This window comes from Herpailurus yagouaroundi, unplaced genomic scaffold (assembly GCF_014898765.1).
Source record: "Herpailurus yagouaroundi ecotype Mexico unplaced genomic scaffold, PumYag 142, whole genome shotgun sequence".
Classification (NCBI taxonomy): Eukaryota; Metazoa; Chordata; class Mammalia; order Carnivora; family Felidae; genus Herpailurus; species Herpailurus yagouaroundi.
Window position 1 is genome coordinate 29,621,882 of NW_024412397.1, and position 19,145 is coordinate 29,641,026.

Here is a 19,145-nt window from a genome sequence, read left to right on the forward strand (position 1 = left end):
ACTGTACTGGAAAGTAAAGGAGAGAACATTTACTAAAATTACCTCATTTCATAGAGTAAGATGCTAAGCAAGAGTCTATTAGTTTCCGGAGACCAGATGAGTATATTGCTCAGTTAACTTGCTACATTTCTTATAATCTACATTAATAGGAACCTACAATATATTTTACGATATTAAAATCAATACAGACACATGCACATATTTTAAGTATCTAGGAAAATTCTATGTCCTCAGAAGAAAGCAAAAGAGAAAATATTAACCTTTCTCCCTCCCTCTCTCTCTCTCTCTCTCTCTCACACACACACACACACACACACACACACACACACACACACACACTTGTTTTATTTTATATTCCATGCTAAGGGAAGCCAGAGCCCACCCCCCCCCCAACTCCAACTCCTGGGTTCTGGGTCATAGCCCCGGCCCAACAGTGAGAAGAGGGAGGAGATGGCATGTTTCAAAGCTGCTTTATGGATTTTATGGATTTTCACCAATTTATGGAATTCATCATGTGTTCACTTGCTGACCCCTCTTCTTATCACCATAAAGGAGCAAAACACTCTTTTGTTTGTAAAGGGCCAACATCTAGCAAAGGCCTTTGGCTAAAGATGGGAGCGTGTACAGGGAGGGCAGTCCCCAAAGTTGCAGGTAACTTGAGAGGATGTGTCAAAGCATGTCCTAAATCTGCTGAGAGAAGTTTTACCCATTTTGTGGAATGTGATAGAAAAAGAGGATAAAGGCAAACTCTAGCTTCAGAGATTGATGCACTTACAAAGCTTTCACAAGACTTGCCCAACTCTCTCTGGGTTCCCTGGCATCTAGCTATTGTGGTTCCAGTTTTACAGGCAGAGAAATGGAAGCATTGAGAAAGCACCTCACCCACAGGTGTTCTAGAAGGCAAGCTCTGAAGGTGAGGACCTCTGACGTCCACGCTAAGTTCAGTCCGCCTGAGCACCTTGTTAGCTGCCATGGGCCTTGGAGCTCAGAGGGTGGACATGCTGGGATCACAGCTTCCTGACTTTGAGACCTGAGGCAAGTAACTGGAGGTGTCTGAGCCTCATCTTATACATCTGGAAAATGGGGATAATAACAGCTCCACTGTGACTGTGGGGAGGATTTAGTAAACAATATGTGTCAAACACTTGGCAAAGTTCCCAACTACTCTAAAGCACCAAAACAGTAGGTGTTGTTATGACCAAGAAAGCAGCCTGCACAGCCTTTCTCTGTGATTCAGGTTTTCCATGAAAAATGGTTCTCCTATGCCTCTAATGGGCAGTTCATATTCTTCAGCAAGAAATCAGAAAACATAAGAGGCTAGACACCAAAGACACTTCAAGAAAACCTTAGAGCCAGCAAGTTCTTGTGAGATTAAGCAACTAGTAGGATCTTGTGTGACTTAGGGGATGAGACAGGAACAGGAAGAAAGACTTTTGTTAGCGTTGGTTTTAATGTTTTTCTCTGTTTTGTTATTGTTTTTTTGTTTTTTTTTTCCTCCCCCTGCCAAAGGATTAACGTGTAGGTTCTTAAACAAGGGGGTTCCCTATTTACAGCTGACAGCAGCAGCTGCAACCCCTGATTCTCCTGCAGAATGGCAGGGAATCGAATCAAAAAGAAAAGCAAGTGGACAACCTTTCCTCCGGGAGCACGAAACACAATACCAGCCTTTCGCCAAACCCAGCAGACCCCAGCTCTGATTGGAGGTTGCCTCGGAACAAAGGGAAATTGGTATTTAAAAAAAAAAAATCTTCTGAAAGCCAACTCAGCAGATGGTTTTTTCCTGGGCTCCAGGAGAAGGGGGGTGGAGGAGGGGGGTAGGGGAAGGATACTGGGATAACACAACTGCCACCAGGATACAGATGACTGAGAAGTGACAAAGATGGGCAAAGAGGGCTGACCTCTCACCCCGGAATTTCACAAAGGGCAATTACACCATGTGGCGGGTATCTGGACTAGGCTGCTGACCGCTTCCAACCCGCAGCTGCTGTTCATCACAGCCACGTCTGGGGGCTTTATTCAAAGCAGGGGAAGAAAGAGGCCAGGCGCTGAGGGGATACTGGAGGAAGCCATGGAAAAAGTTTAATTAGAGACTATAGTTTGTTAGAAATCGACTGCGGGGCAGTTGCACAGAAGAGCACCTCATATTTCCACTGCACTTTTAACATTTCAGAACCATTTGTTCAGATTATCTTCAAAGTGATGTGGAAGGAAGAGAGACAGTACTAATCCCTTTTAAGTATGAGGAAACAAGGATTCATTCATTAAGGGCGGAACGGGGGTTCGGACCCAGAATCCCTGGTGTAGGGTAGCCACCCTCCCTTCATTTCTCAGACCAGACAGAGCTCCTGGAGTCCTGGTTTGGAGGGGCTCTTTGTGAATCCCACATTTTCGGTCTAAACCGGGACACTTTAGAGTACACTGTCAATAGCTTCTAGATTAAGTCACAGCGAGCCTATTATCCCACAGCCCTGTGCTGTGTTGCCAGCCATCACTGTCTACCACACCTCACTGCTGGGGTGCCCTGCTGAGTGTCTTTCAGTGGGGAGATGACTGTGGGCAGTCGAGAAAGGGGCTGTGAGTCTCTGGGAAGATGCCACAATGCCCAGGTTCCCCCATAGGCTAGTCCACGGGTGTGCAGCAGGAGCAAGCAGGTGGATGGCACAAGACTCAGTGATTCTCTCCTGGAGGATGTCTCAGCAGGACCCGCTAGAGTGCATCTTTCAATGATCGCTTCTCGCTGCTGGAAACCATGAGAACTGAGGGTCTGAGGAGGGTGTGAGGCCCCCCACCCCATAATTACCTGTAATTTCAGGGCAAGCCATTTAAAAGCTTTCCAAGTCCCTTCCTAAGTCTCTAAAACACGGAAGAACAACAGCTACTTCAGTGAACTAGCCTAAGGAACAAACTGGAAAGAGGCAACAGTTGGGCAGATGTGAACACTGTGTAAAGGTGCTGGTCAGGTGTGATGGTTGCTACCAATTTTTCACACTAGGCACTATCTGGAACATGTATTTGGACAGTTGGTTATGCATACTGCACTGGGTTTTTCCCTAAATGCCCTGAGATCGATTCTTTCTAATAAAGGTCTTTCTATACCCCACACAGCACTTATGCTGAGCACACCATACAATTCTGTAGATTCGTGTAGAATTTAGATGTCTCAGCTCTGCTACGGTGTATCTGGATGAGTGCACAAAAAAAGGCGGCATGATGAAAGATTTAAGATATTTCTAAGGAACCAATGCAAAATACACAGGGCTAACTAGGAAGAAGGTGTTTTGATAGAAAAGAGTGTCTTCCATAGAATTACCTTCATTGGCACACAGTGAACATGAACTTGTTTAATATCCAGGCTGGGGAAATAAAATAAGTGAATATTATATTAACAGATATAACACCTGTCCTCAGAGAGCTTACGCAGTAACTGAGAAGAAAATAACCTGCTTCTGACAGCACACTTTTAACAACCCTTTCCGTTAGAACCAAGAAGGCCATTATGTAAATGAGAAAGCATGTTCGCAGTTGGTGGACCCATCTAGAGATATCCCACCAGAGAAAGCAGAAAAGAGGGATTCTGAGTGAGATGGCCATCTACATTTCAAAGCCGCCTTATTTCTGTGCCTTCTGTGTAGTCCACAGACCCAGACAAGACTGTCTGACTAGCAGTTGATTCACATCTCTGCCTAGAACTCTGCACAAAGAGATGAGAATAAGGATAATGCAAACACCCGAATTTTGGTCCAAAATATCCACTGAATGTAGGATGTGATCATTTAGACCAGCAAGAGTAGCATAAGACAAAATTAAATTGGAGAGTTTCCTTGACCTTGAGTTCAGTGCATACCAACAGTTCTGAAGCTGCCAAAAAGTTGGGACAGCCCACAGTCCTGTTAATAGAGGTGGTGTGCTTAGAGCAGGGGACGTCACAATCCCCTGGTGCTGTGTAAGGCCAGACCACCTTCCAGGCCTGGGCCTATACTCTGTTCTGTGAGTACCCACCTCCTCATCTTTGCCTTTTAGGAGAAACAATGACAAACCAGCATCCGTAGCATAGGAACCAAGGTGGTTCGGCACCAGGAAATCACGGACTCCAAGGAACAGTTTCAGTAACTGGAAATATTTGAGCTTTAAAAGGATGACTTCAGCGCAACGTAAAAAAAAAGAGTTCTCCTAACTCCAGGGCTGCCTCAGGAGGTACCAAGTCTCTTCCCTGAGGGCCACTGAGCGGCTGCCAAATGACAGATAACTGTCCACGAGGGATTTTGGAAGGTATCTTTTGTCTGTTTAGTAGGGGTGCTAAATGAAAATACTCACTCTCAGTGAATTCCATGATTCTGGAAGTGTGACCCAACTGTGGACCCTTCTTTTCTTCTGACCTACAACTGCTGTGGTCAGCCTTCCCCTGTTCCCTGAGCTGCTGCCAAAGTCCAGCCTATGCCCTCGATGGATTTAACCCCTAGTCTCAGACCCTTTCTGGATCTCCCACTCTTTATTTCCTCCATGACCCACCAGCATCCAAACCCCAGCCTGATGCTAACCCACCACCCATTCAATGTCAGCAATCCAGTGGGCAGACAGGGACTTTAGGAGCCTGATGGTACAGGGAAGAGCCACACACCCAAATTCATTGGTTTTTACCTCCTTGCTCCCCAAAAAAGACAGGGATGGAAAAATGGAAATTTCCATCATAGGTCAAAAATAGATTCCCTTTGGCTGTACTGCTATAAGAAGCCATAAGAAGAAGCAACTCCCTTAGGGTGGTTCTCTGGGGGTCCAGTCTGTCAGGCAAAACACTGCAACTCCTGAGCTGTGTTCTCATTCACAACACTATGCCAATGAACCAACTGGCCTAGCATAAAAAGCTGCCCACGCTCTTGGGCACATTCATATTTGCAAATGAATACTTCTTAATGGCAAGGCATGTGGCACACCTTGAGGTCAGTCTGTCTGACTGCTGTCAGTTTGTCTCCCTTCAAGAATTTTCTCCTCCTTCCCTACTTCTGATCCCCCACTGTGAGGCTGGCTAGAAACTTGTGGGAGGCAGAGAAGAAGGTCTGGGGAAAAACACAATAAACAAGGTCTAGAAAATACACCGAAGTGACCTGCATTTGATACTAATGATGATTATCAAATGGCCTCACGGGCCAGGTAGCAAGATGGGAACTGCTTGGACATTTCAGAGTAAATAAAGGCCTCCATTGTTTCCCCTGGTGAGGTCACAGGCTGGTGGGGAGGTGAGAGAAGTTGGCCCAGGGAGGGAGGGGTAGGCAGAGAGGAAAAAAAATAGATAAATAAAAACCTGGGACTCCAGAGAGAAATGCACATTCAAAGTATACAGGGAGGCCCCTTGCCTTCATAGGGCAAGATCCCCTGGAATACCATGGAAAGCTAGAAGGAGCCCTCGAAGTTCTGTACTCCAAACCTGCCCACAACGCAGAGCTCTGACTGCCACGTTCTGACATGCTCACACAGCAGCCTCAGCTTGCACAGAGGGCTTGCTGCTTCACCAGCCAGGACATATAATTCAGACTCTTGCACATGCTGGGTGCAACTGTGAATCCATGTGGGTGTTTGCATGCTATGTCTGTCTGTATGCCTCCCGGGGAACTGGCTCCACTGAATTTTTGCCCTCCCCACTGGCAGCCTATCCCTCTGGCCACTGGTTCCTCTTTGGGGGAGGGGGGGTGGTTCCCAGAGTCTCCATGGCCACCTTCCAATTGAGGTTACCCTGAAGACCATCCAAGTTGAAACCCCTTCTTCAAAGCAATTAGGCTGTATGCAAATTATAACATTGAATTTTTAGCTTACTGTCAATAAACAACCCTCCCACCCCACAACACAAGACTTCATTGGCTTGTGCTGTTTTCTATATATAATGCAGTCAGGAGCCTGAACCAAGGCCTGGGACCCAGGCTCTGAAAACCTCCCTGCCACATCCCTTTGCTCTCGGCCTATGCCCTCATCCAGGCCCAATGACTTCCTGACCAAAGCCACTCGTGTCTCATGCACAAGCAAGGCAGGCGGGGGTCATCCTGAGATGCCTGGGACATCCTGCATGGGAGTGCTTTGAAGGCAGGACGTTTGAACTTAAAGTTGCAGGAATCAGAAGAATCAAAGGAGGGGGTAGAGCAGAGCAAAAAGGGATTGTTTCTCTCACCTTTTATTAAAAATAAAAAAGGCCATGTCATCGAAGATCAACCAGAAATGCAGCTCTGAGAGAACTTTTTGAGGATGTGAAATTGCAATGATGGAGAAGAGGGAGATTCTGCAAATGCTGACAACGTGGCCAGGGGAGAAGGCAGCGCCCACTGAACCCCAACTGGTCGTTCTTATGACACGGCTTTAACACTTTCATTTTGAGTCAAGCTTTGAGCTCAGCAGCAATCCTGGTTTGGCAGATAAATGACCACAGAGATAAAAGACCTTTGAACCATCTCTAAATAAACCCCCAGAGCAATCCTCACCACCGCCAAATAAATAAATAAATAAATAAATAAATAAATAAATAAATAAATAAGAAAGAAACCAACCCACCAGTGATACTAGTTGATGCTTGTGCAGCATCAGAAATGAGACAGCAGCACTGCCATCCACGAACACAATTCAACACAGCCTGTAGCAATATGAAAGCAGAAGCAGCCTAGAGAAACAGAGGCTTCTGAGACAACCCACACCCCCAGGAGCCCAGCACCACTGCAAGTCACTGTGGGTCAGCTGTGCCTGCACGGAGGATGGTCCTGTGGGTGGCCCAAATGTGCTGGATGCTAGCACAGTAATCAGAATAATGCACACTGAGTAAGGGGTTGTGCTAAGTGCCCACAGGCCCTTCCATCGCCTCAAGACACTAACAAGAAGGTGCTGGTATCATCCCTGATTTTCACACAATCAGGACACAGTCTCAAGAGGTTAAGTAATGTGCCTGAGGGGATACAGAGCCCAAGGTCTCTTCCTCCAAAAACAGTGAGAACCCAGTCCAGAACACAGGGGATCTGACTTCCAATTCACTCTCAGGGCATGGACTCTTGCTAACAGATCCCTTATTCCTCACTTCAGGGAATGAAGGGCTCTCCACTGGAACAGAACACAGTTTCTCTGCTTCATTACTCTGCCAGGTTATCTTCAATAGTATGGAGTTCACCAAAGAATATTCCTTGGAGAAGTCCAAAGTCAAACTGACTACCAAGGGAATATCAAAACCAAGAGGAAAAGAGCCAGCATGGTGCTTAAAACCCCTAGAGAATCCCAAATACAGAAGAAAAAAAAATACAAGAAAGGGAAGAAAGAACCAAACTTTCCCAGAATATCGTCATGGAACACAAGTTTGATAAATCTCACCACTTTTTAAACTCAACTCTGACGCTTGCTCCCACAATTGTGGGCCTTTTGACATTGGGGCAGAAAGGAAATAATCTGATGATGGAACAGTGGGTCCAAAGAGAGGTCAAAAATTTTGTTTATAGTAACTAGTTTTGTTAAAGAGAAAGACTTGCCCCATCTAGCAGAATGGTTCTTAAAGTTTCCAGTTTTTAGAACAGACATAAGGCTGCAGAGGTCAAAAGCTGTTTTTAGTTCATCCTTTTTTTTTTTTTTTAAACATGCAGAAACTGAGACCCAGGAAGGTGAAGCAATCTTGCTGAAATTAGTCTCTGTTAGTGACAGAGACAGAGCTAGTGCCCAGGGCTCCCATCCCCAAGTCCAGTGTTCTGTCCAGCACACTTTCAGCTCCAGATGTCAAACATTACTTGTTGCCCCATGAAGACAAATACTTTGTGGAGAAGGTCATTTACCACCTTTCAGGCAGCTGTAGCTATAAAATAACAAGGGAGAAAGAAACCTATCAGGAAACAAAATTTTCAAGCACACTGATGAATAAATAGGAATGTGCTGCTTTAAAAAAAAATCTATAGCGAGAAAACATAAAACTAAACAAGAGGGAAATTCAGCCTGTTGCAAAGAAAGGCTGGTGAGACCTGCTCTCTTATCAGGTTGAGGGTGCTGTGGGGGAAGAAGCTCATACTCTCAGGAGTTGAAAACACCACATTCTCACCCCCCAGAAGAAGGGAGGGCAAACCCAGGGATGCATGTCGGAGTGACCGGAGAGGCTGCTGGGCAAAATGATGGGAAGGGAAGGACACCTGAGCCACAAGGAAGGTGGAAGGCTCTCTGCTGGATGCCCAGGGCCACCACCACCATGGAGGAGATGATGGGTACAACAGCCAGACATCAGGCATTCTGAGCTAACTTTTTCTCCTGCCCAGCACCCCCTCCCAACTATCTGATGTGCCAAACTGCTACAACCACAGAGAGTCAAGAGAGAAATGTGCCCCTTAACACCCTATGGAAAAATGGAGAACCCTAGTACAGGCCTCATCACTGACAGCTGTATTACCTAAAGACTCCCCTTTTAAGGTTCTTTGCTCTGCATCACTTTCATTATATTCCCTGGGCCCCCAAACCTTCCCTTTCTCCAGTTCAAAGCCCACTGAGCATTCCCATTGCTTACAGAATTAAATACAAACCCATTTATTTATTTGACATTCATCATTCCTTGCAATCTGATGCTAACCTCGCTTCCCATCTACATCCATACTTTGTGCGTTTGGCACAAAGAAGGTGCTATTTAAAGAATGGGCAAATGAGTGCATGACCCATTGAACTTCCTAAGAGAGGGTTAGCAGTGTTCAGAGAAGAATGCTGAAGTTTTTCCATAGACACATGAAGATGGTATAGGTGGGATTGTCCAGGACAAATCCCAAGCATGGTTCCAGGACCACGGCAGGCACGTGACAAATGTGAGGTTGAAGTTCTTGCTATTGGAGGAAACAGGTTCTCTTGATGAAGCTGGGAAAAGGGAAAACTAAATCCAAAGAAATGAAATAGAAGTTGCATTTTGGTTAAAGGCAAATAAAAATCTGTAAGCACAACAAAGGAAAAGAACAAGACTTTAACTCATGAGGATTTGAATTTTCCTTCAAACAACCCGGAACACTTAGAATTAAGGGCAATATACCAGGTTATGATCTCGTCACCCTAACTAATGTTGGAAGGTGTAGAGGAAATGTCCCAGTGCTTAGAATCTTTACCTTCCAGCAGTCTTTTAGAGTGTGGCCACTTCAGGACTGGAATACAACATTAGCTTTGGAGTACAGAAGAACTGGCTTCAAAGACCAACCCTGCCCATTTCTGTTCCTGCTCTTTTGAAGCAAATGAGCCTCAATTTCCTCATCTGTGAAGAAGTAGTATCTGCCTGGCAGGACTGTTATAAGGACTAACAGTGAAGGTAAATACGTGTAAAACAGCTAGCACAGGACTTGCCACAAATCCAAACTGGTTATCATGATGTGTGCTCTGTAAGTTACCCATTTTTCCTAAAATCTTCCATTGAGTTATACAATGTGGAAATTATCATCTCTATCTGGCAGATAAAGAAACTGGGGCTTCAGCAAGGTTATACTCCACATCCAAAGCCACCGAGCCAGTTGGTACAGATTGCCACCCACATCTCCTAGCCTAGGTCACTGAATGGAGCTTGGGTAAAAGTCCCCTGTCCTTCTCATCCTGTTGAACCCGGAGAGGAGTTCCTGATTCTCACAAAAAGTTCTCAGGAAAGAGGAGAGCTGCTAAGCTCTGCCCAGCTGCGAGCCTTTCAAAGACTTGTCACTGTTGGAACATTCTGCACTCATGTGCTATACTTGAATTTGCTTCTAGAAACTCTGTCTCATGTTCTCTATTGTTTTCACTGAGTGACCTAGAAGGGAACTACATGAAGTTTATGTTATTTCATCACTTGCCTGAGTAAGTCTAATATGCAACAATGCCGGTACCATGGTAAAGAGCAAGTTGCCTTTCTTTAATGAGATCATCTGCAAAGGAGGTCCATCCACAGCACAGTTCTGAGGCCCTGAAATATGTTCAGAATTCTCTTCTCAGCCTCTACTTCTCACCAAATGCTACTCTTACACCTCACATAAATTCATTCATCAGAAACCCACTGCCATATAGCACTTCAGTTGTCATCTCAATTTCATATGGAAGACAGGTGACCTGTCCCCTGGTTAGAAAGAGTCCATGCAAACTTGAACCAGTGAGGGAGTATCTTCATGGGTCCCTCCTACCATCCTACCACTTTAGAGGCCATGTTGCCTCAACATCTATAATGCCTCTCTGGTTTGGAGGGTTGGTGTTAGGTTTCAGTCTTGGAATAAAGCCCTTGAGGATGCCACACATACACGTCTTCACACCAAAGCAGTAGAACATACTGAAATACAATTAGCCTAGCAAAAACCTAGCTCTGTTATGTAAGGAACGCTATCATTATCCTAAGGAGTATTCTTTTTACAAAAACCAATGAAAAAGAAAATCATTTGGGATCCAATATAAGCTGTCTTTGCCTAAGGCTGTCAAACAATGACTTGAACAAAATTAATTGGTCTACAAAAAAAAGAAAAAAAAAAGTCAGCATATAATGATGTAACACCCAATTTCCCCCAGCCTCCAAGTTTGGAGGCTGAATCCTTAATAACAAAACGAAACGAAATCCTTGTTATCCTGAAACTCTATGTCCTTTCCCTAAAAAAAGGCTCGTCAAATAATAGTAATAATAATAGTGTATATATATACATATGTATGTATATATATACACACATATATATGTATATATACATAATTTTTTCCCTTTTGGAAAGGGCCAGATAGTACACAGTTTAAGCATTGTGGGACATACAGTCTCTGTCACAACCACTCCACTCTGCCGTCTTCGTGCAAAAGCAGTCATAGACAAAATGTAAACAAATGGATGTGGCTCTGTTCCAATAAAACTGTATTTATGGACACTGAAATTTGAATTTCAAACAATTTTCACATGTTACAAAATATTATTCTTTGTTTGATTTTTTTCCAACCATTCTTTGCTTGTGGGCTGTATAAAAACAGGGAAGGAGCAAGATTTGGCCCACAGACTACAGTTTGCGGACCCCTGCTCTAAGCCAACACGTATATTCAGGTGACCCCCAAGTACGCATCTCTACCAACTCAAGGATCAGGTCAACTGAGCCTCCCTCCTGGCTCCCAGTCTAGGACCTGAGTCCCAGGGGCCACTCCATGCACACTTCTCCAATGAGTGGCTTGCCTCATTAAAAAAAAAAAAAAGTGGTGGCAGGGCACCTGGCTGGTCAGTCAAGTAGAGCTTGCGACTCTTGATCTCAGGGTTGTGAGTTTGAACCCCACATTGAGGGTAGGGTTTGCTTTTTAAAAAAAGACCCAGAAGACTGGATTTTGGAGTCAGACTCTGATCCGTTGCTTACCAAATGCCATCCTCATCCTTTCCCCCGTCCGAAGTTACTGATCACATGTTTCACATTCCTACAAATAAGTAAATTCTGCAAGTTCATGACCCTGAAACAGCAAGCAAGGTTTCTACCTCTCCACCTCAACTTCAGCTTTTACTAACTCCCTCTTTTCCAAACAACAGGAACTCTGGAGAGTAAGAGAGTTAACATTCTAATCCAATAGAGATCAGAGAACGTTTCCATCATCTATCAAGTGATTAAGACTCAGTACTGATAACTTTATTCATTCATTTCTGGGAAGTAACCGCTCTAGGCATAAATAAATTTAGGACGGATGGAGAAGCAGAGTATGAAGCAAGCCCCTAACAATTTAAAATTTTTGTAGATACTCCCATTACAGTGTCAGCATAACCAGCATAACACAACACTGTGAGCTGAATTTTAGTCCTTCCCCTCCCTTTGCCTCCCTTCCAATTTCTGAGACTTAGAAACACTCACTTGGGGTGTCACACATTGGGAGAAGTGATGTCACCTCTCTTTCCGATAAAGCACAAAAAGGGCATCCAGCTTTTTGGTTAATGATGACCAGCCTGAGAATTTCAGAAATGAGAATGGAGGTCCACTGCACACTGCAGCTTCAAAATCATCCCCATGTCACAAATTCCAGAATTTTATTCTGGGGCATTCCAAGAGGCAGAGGACTATCTTTGGGAATACTCCTGTGGCTTTACGGAAGGTCATAACTGATCAGGACAACGTAGTTCTTTCTAGGGTAATGAACTTGGGTTTGCACACCCCAAACTGTGGGCTGTTGCTCAAACCCTGGCAGTGATGGGGATGGAGGGAAAACAGTTACCACAGTTTTTGAGACTGCCCACCCACATAAAAATCCAACAATGCACAAAGAACTGGCCATCTCAATGGCCACAGACAAAGATACCCATTTTCAAAGCTGAAGAGACCCAACTCCAGAGCAAAGCCTCACTTTCCAAGTGGAGCCTAATGTGAACTGTTCCATTTTCTGGCAAGAATTTCAAAAGTTTCCAAAGGCACTTAGGTAATCTTTTATGACAGAAACCCCAGAAATCACTGCAACTTGTAATGGGGACAGGGGAAGGAAAGCTCAACCTCTGTGCTCTGTGAAAACAAGCTGATTTCTAAAAATTATTTTATATTCCAAAGGTTAAAATAAGATGACCAACTGTCCTGGCTTGCCCAAGACTGAAGGGGTACCTGGTTTCAGGGCTTTTGGTTTTAAAACTGGGATAGTCTGAGCAAACCAGAAGGGACTGGTCACCCAGAAAACCTCTCCTCATCTGGGTCTTTGGATTTTAAATTCAATATATCAGCCCAAACACTTAGCGTGAGGGAGGACACAAGGCTTACACCAATGAAAAAACACGAGTCCTAGCAGTTCTACTGAAAATGATTACAGAAAAGCTCAAAAACCACTAGTAAAAAAAATGCTACAGATTATCTCTGAGCCATAATGGAGAGAGGGTCATTCATTTGTGCTATTTTTAGCTAATCCATCATGTCTAGAGCCCAAGTAAATAAGATGTGGGGGAAAGTTACAAAGACTCTGATGAACTCCTACCACCCTGAACCCAAAACCTCTGTCAACAAGGGGGCTCCTTTCAGAGGCATTTACAAGCCCCAGAGAGTTTTGGAACACTTTCAAGACTAGGGCAGTCCTCTGCTATTATAGCTGAGTGCCATACCCCACCCGAGAAGGGAAGTCACTGTAACCTCCTGTGATATAATTACAATGAAACCTGGTCCCATTCATTCCCAACCAAATACCACCACCAATCACCTAGAGGGCTGCTTTCCACCAGTTAGGCCTGTAGGAGGAAAGTGACAACCAACCAAGTTCAGTCAATACCCAACTCAAAACATCTGTGATGTGTTAGACAAAGATTCAGGTCAGTTATCTGCCCCTTCTTCTTTCTCCAGTTTGAGCTCCAGGGCTCACCACTGGCTTTCAGAGCAATGATCTCTCACCTTCTACTGGACTAAATTACTATGAAGGTGACTTCCTTAGTCCAGTGATTAACTTGCCTATTTTAGACAGGCTTAACAATGGTGGTTGAAACCAAAAGAAGGTTATAAAGGTTCTTGACTCTTCTGATTGACCAAAACTCTCCATATCCCACGCTTAACTATAACAGATGCAAATATTAAAGCCAAAAAAGAAAAAAAACTCTCTAATTTTGTCACAGCTTAGGTCTGACCTACCCAAGAGGCTGCTACACAATAAATAGAAGTGTTCCAGAATTATAATTCTAGTAGCTGTTGATTTTCATGTGGGTAGACGACATAATAATAAATTAGACACTGTACCAAGATATCAGAGGCATTTCTTCTGGAGGGTGTTAAGTATTCCATCAAAGAGATTGATAATTCCAAAATAAATAAGTAATAATCAAACAGACCTTTAATAGCTGGGGGAGGGGGTGTGTGGCAAAAATGAATTAACAAAAAACCCTACAAAACGGGGCTCCCTACCTTCTTTTTGGAGTGGCTTCTTTCCTCCTCCTTCGTGGCTTTGCTATTTTTCCCAGCACGGGACACCTTCTGGTCGCCAGACTGCTTAATGGTGATCTTGATCTCAGGGGGGCATATATAGTTCTCCAGATTCTTTGGGGGTTTCTTAGCCCGCTTGGTGGTCTGAATCTTCAGCTTCAGACTCCCCTCTGTAAAGTTTGCCTCCTTGATAGAAAATTCCTGTTCTTCCAGGCCATCTCCTGCAACCCATTTCTCACTGTCTGCATTTGAGTTGGAATCCACATCCTGCCCTGAGCCCAGTTCATCCTCCTCCTCTGGCTCCATGCGTTCTCCGCCCACTGGGATCCCCTTCCCAGGTCCTGGAGCAGAGAGCAAAGATTCTCCTGCACAGCCGGGAGCAGTTGGTGGCTTGGCTGAGGAGACAGGCAGGAATTCCGACTCGTCCCCCCTTTGCCGGGAGGTGCTTAAGATTTCCCTGGACTCCATGACAATCCTACAGTCTTCAGGAGTTCTCAGGAGGTGGGAGAGAAGAGGGGGAAAGGGAAAGGTGAGAAGCGAGGACACCCGAAATCCCAAGGACAAAGTGGTCCAGCTGCTGGGTTCAGAGTCCCAGGAATGGAGACACGGCCAAGTGTTCAGAAGAGGTCAGATCTGCAACTGAGAAGCAGAGAGATAATTAGTCATGGCAGGAAGGAAAATGACCTCAAAAGTAACTCAAGTTCTAGAAGCCCCTTCCCCCTAATCTATGGCATCAGGGGGAAAAAAAAAAGATGGGAAAAAAACCAAACCAGAACATGCACATCCCCAAATTGGATTATATTGGATTATATTACGCAGACACACACACACACACACACACACACACACACACACAGCCCTTCACTGAATGGTTAATTTTTCTGACTATGGGCCCAAGAATAAAGATAGGAGCAGCCAGTCCTCCAGTTCAATACAAAGTTACAAGTTTCTTATACTGAAGCCACAGCTAGCTGAGTCACCATCAAAACCAACCATGACGAAAGGGAAGTCTAAAGTGTTGAGGCAGGTCTGTGGGAACCACGTTTGGCTGGCTTCTTGCACCACTTCCCTCTGACATGTGAAGAACAGTTTGCAAAGCTGAACACAACCCCCGAGCCGCCCTCCGCTGTCTGGTTGGAAGGACATTTAGCTAACCTCCTGACCATTCTTTCTTTATCATCTTCCATGGTAAATTATTTCAATTACACAAAATTAGCTTTATTTCTTAAAACAAATGCAAAGCTTAGATGCAGGCTTGAAAGAGGAAAACATAAAGAGTTCAGTGGAAAATCACTTCTAATGCTGTGATTCATACAAAACAATCACTAAAAATGTTTCTGTCCACACAAAAGATATTTAATCATTATCAATTATTTAGATAAAAATAGCCATTCGAGACAGCTTTAATTCTCTTTCTGGTCCTTAAATAAAGTGGCATTCTGTCTACATGACAACAAAAAAGGGAAAAAGAGAGAAGGAGCATTTCACAGGCCTTTGGAGGTATCAGGAATGACTCTCCCCACCCCCACCCCCAGGGTCTTTGAGTCTGCCTTCCTTCCAGAGGAAACCAGAAACATCAGTCAGGTTCTCTTCAGACCATCATAGGACCAGCTAAACTATCCCTCACCCTTATTCACTGTATGTCCCATTATTCCCAGTTTCAGACTTGTCATTTTCAAGACCCCAAAGGAAATGCAGTGCTCATCCTCAAGAGAAAACAGAGAGCCCCAGGGCTACACAAAATTTCAAGACACTATCCTCTTCCATCCCTAGGCTGTAGGTGAGATCACACTCAAGCCTTAAATAGCTCAATGGGCTGGGGTTTCCCGGCAGAAGACATTACTGCACACCTTCTACCTTGGAGCCCAGCAATTCAAGGTAGTAACCAGCAAATGTGCCCACCAGAAAATGCCTAAGAACTGCAAAGACACATTGAGAACAGCCAAAAATGAAGCCTGGAGACCGGGCATGTCTTTTCTCCCTCTGGAATCAGTACATTTTCAGCTGACATGGTGTGAGGAAGCTGGCCAGCAAGGCAGCCATTCTCTGCTCCCCAGAGAAGCCCAGGAGCATACTCGGCTCCTGGAAACCGCTCAGCCCTGCAGAAAGACACATTTACAACTGCTTCCTCTAAGGGGAAAACCCAAGGAACACAGCATTTCTGGAAGAGAAGAGGCTGCCCTAGTGAGAGCAAGAGCATCTTCACTGAATCTGTCACAAGAAGACTGGGCAGCCACCTGTGCCCCAGGCTACAGAAGGGACAAAGTCCCCACTTAGGGGCAGGGGAGGGCAGTTAGACCAGGTGACACTTGAAGTTTCTTTTCCTTGTAAGATTATTTGTGTCATCCAGACTGATCTACCTTCCTAAAACTTTATATAATTTTTAAAAAGTCATATTCAAGTCAACATTCATCGAGGCTCCTCTTACTGGTTGTCGGGTACCACACTAGCTGTTGAGGAGACATCAAGATGCCTTAGAATGTGTCCCTGTGTGTCAAGCACCAATTGTCCAGTAGATCTTTCTCAGCTCGTACCCCGGATCCATCCAAACTGCAAGCCATGTTTTCACAAGGCAGTAGTATTCAGTGGTTTGCTTCCTCTGACAGGAATCTTCAATGTGACATTTAATTCCCTGGTACGTACTTATGAAGTTATTCTTGTGTCAGGGCAAAAAAGTGAGCCATGTTCTCCATTAAACGTTCCTAACCTAAACTAAATCCACCTGGACCTTTGAACGTCTATTGCAAGTTCTGTGCTGTGATAAAAGAAGATGAAATCTAACTTTAGAGGAATGGATAGTAGTGTGAAATGGTATATTATTAAGAAAATCTCTCCCATTAAAAAAAAAATTTCCTTCAGAGTTCCTTATATTGAATGGTATAAATCATGAATTAATTGATGTTGAAGACAACATTTTGAAACTTAAAACTCAAGTTGTGAGAGGTCCACAAAAAAACGAAAATTCAACAATTTATTTTTCAGTGCTCCTCCAGTCAAGATCCTAAGATAACAACTGAAATACAGTCCCTTTCTTCAAAGAGTTCGCATTCTTGAAGAGAGATTTGGAAAACAACTACAACAAAGTAGATATTTATATGTCCTATAGTAAAGAAGAGAAACAAGGGAAGAGAAAATGTTTCCCGCTTCAGTGAGGTACAGAGAAACAGATGGGAAACTACACAGGAAGGCTTCAAGGAGAGCACAGAATATGGCTTTGACCTTCAGGGGCTTCAACAGGTGGAGTGGGAAGAAGGAAAACATGGCAGACAGAGGGAACAGCATGCAGGGAGGCCTGAAGCAGGAGCCTGCAGGAGGGTCACGCTCAGGAAAGAGAAAGTTGACGCTTGGCCAGGAGATGTGGCACAAAATGGGGGCTGGTGAGAGTTGAAGCTGGAGATAAAAGGTTACAACCAGATCACAGGACACCCTTGAATGCTATGCTAATGAGCTAGATTTTATCTTACAGGTAATGGAAAGCCATTTAAGGGATGTTAGTAGGAAAGAGGCACTATCAAAGCTGCGCGTTAGGAAGATAATTCTGGCATGTAGTGTAAGGGGTGAATTAATGGAACCTGATATTAGAGGCAGGGGGGCCATAAGGAGGCTCAACTGAAATTCAATTCTTGTGGCATGAGGACCCGAACCAGGGCAGTCTGAGTATGACATGGTAAATAACAGAGATCAAACAGTAACACAGTTTCAAATCATCCCAATGTTCACGAACACATCACTTCCAGATTTTCTGTACCAGTCTCACTTTAAGAATCTAGTCTTAGGGCTCATTAGCCACCAACCTACATTGCCTTTTCAAGTCAAACCAGTCTCCACTGTGGCATTACAAACACAGAATTCTCTCCACCTTGGTATTTTTATAGAATCTTTTCTTATATCCCCTTCTACCAACCCATGCAATGACTGGCATACAACTGGTCCTCTCCAAATGTTTGTCGCATGAAGGAATGAACAAGCAAACACACAGATCCCAAACCTTTCCATAGTTCAAGGTCATGCCCAAGCCTTCACTTCTTCATGGCAACATTTTATAAACTCTGGACCACAGCATTCACTCCCTGGCCTGACTTACACTGCACCCAGCTGTATAGTTTGCCACTAAATACTAGTCTTACATCGTCTTCTTGCTGTTTCGAGCACACAAATCTTATTTTCCTTACTCAATCGCAATTCAGTCTCAGGCTAAGACTGACTGTGGTTGTACAACCCTTACATTTGCTTCAACACCGAGTGCAGGATTGGGTACTTGAAGGGCTTCAAGTTCTTTCTGAATGAAAATGAATTAGCCCCCTGACAGCTATTCAAAGTCCTGTGATTCCAACTACTTTGACTGCAGCTCTGCCAGCCCAAGCGCCCTCTGTGAAATTCACTGCCTATGCTGAGGATTATAATCTAGCCCCCCATGTCCACATGCACCCCTCACCTTAAAAAAATAAAGAAGCTTTTAAAAGTGAAGAGCAAAGAAACCTAACCTGTCTGTTTACTTCCCCAGCACACAAAGCTGTTGTTCTCCTTTTCCCTTCTCCCAGCACATACCTGCCACCCCAAATTCACCGTTCACTTTTTTGGTGAGTCTGGGAAACAACTGAGAGTTCTCTTGTGGTGTACCCCTGCCAACATGTGAGCGTGAGCACACGCACCCACTTGTGCCCTCACAGAGGAGAGGAGCCAACGCAAGGTGAAAACCTTTTGCCTTGTCACATTCCAGCAGTCAGCGACTCCTCCAGAGGGGGCGGGTGCACAATGGACACTCTGTACTTGGCTCAGGCTCCTAGTCCAAATAAAGTTAACTCTTTGGTGGCTTCCTGTAGGACCTGGTGTCAGGGCACAGGAGTAATAAAACTTCCTTAGGAAATAACTGCCCAGCACGTCCCACGGAAACAGAGGGGCAAGAAGGGTGGTGATGTACTTGGAAAGAACACTGGGGGAGAAGTCCAGGAACTTGCCCTCTACCCATGGCTCTCCCTTTTACAGTGACTATTTGAGAGGCTGCTTTGAGTCCTTTACTCCACACTTAACTCAGCAATGAATAGAACAAGGTCTCTTCCAGACACAAGACTCTAATTTTACCCTGCACAGCCACAGACCTATGAGGACACTCCACATTAGATAGTGTGGACCTTCAGAATTATTTCTCTGAGGGACTTGGGGAATCCTGGCTGGCTAGATGTGTCTCAGAACCCAAAAGAGTCCCAAGGAACGCACCCTCTCTACCGTTCAAATCTGCAAGATGGAAGAAGTTTTCCTAATCCTGAAGCCTTGGGAAACTCTTACTAATCCCAGAGTATAGCAGCATAAATGCAAATTTTTGAGCCCCAC

At 44.5% G+C, this 19,145-nt stretch overlaps 1 protein-coding gene across 3 annotated transcripts in view; it reads right to left on the bottom strand.

Moving 5' to 3' along the window:
* The window catches only part of SETBP1 (SET binding protein 1), a 379,355-nt gene that overhangs the window by 344,673 nt on the left and 15,537 nt on the right, over positions 1-19,145 (bottom strand). For 2 of the 3 annotated variants that reach the window (XM_040478948.1, XM_040478950.1), the window contains exon 2: positions 13,797-14,453. In XM_040478948.1, the coding sequence (XP_040334882.1) occupies positions 13,797-14,282 (486 nt within the window). In that variant the 5' untranslated portion in view covers positions 14,283-14,453. Of the gene's footprint in view, positions 1-13,796; positions 14,454-19,145 lie in introns of those variants that run through there. The other variant, XM_040478951.1, reaches the window with a different exon arrangement.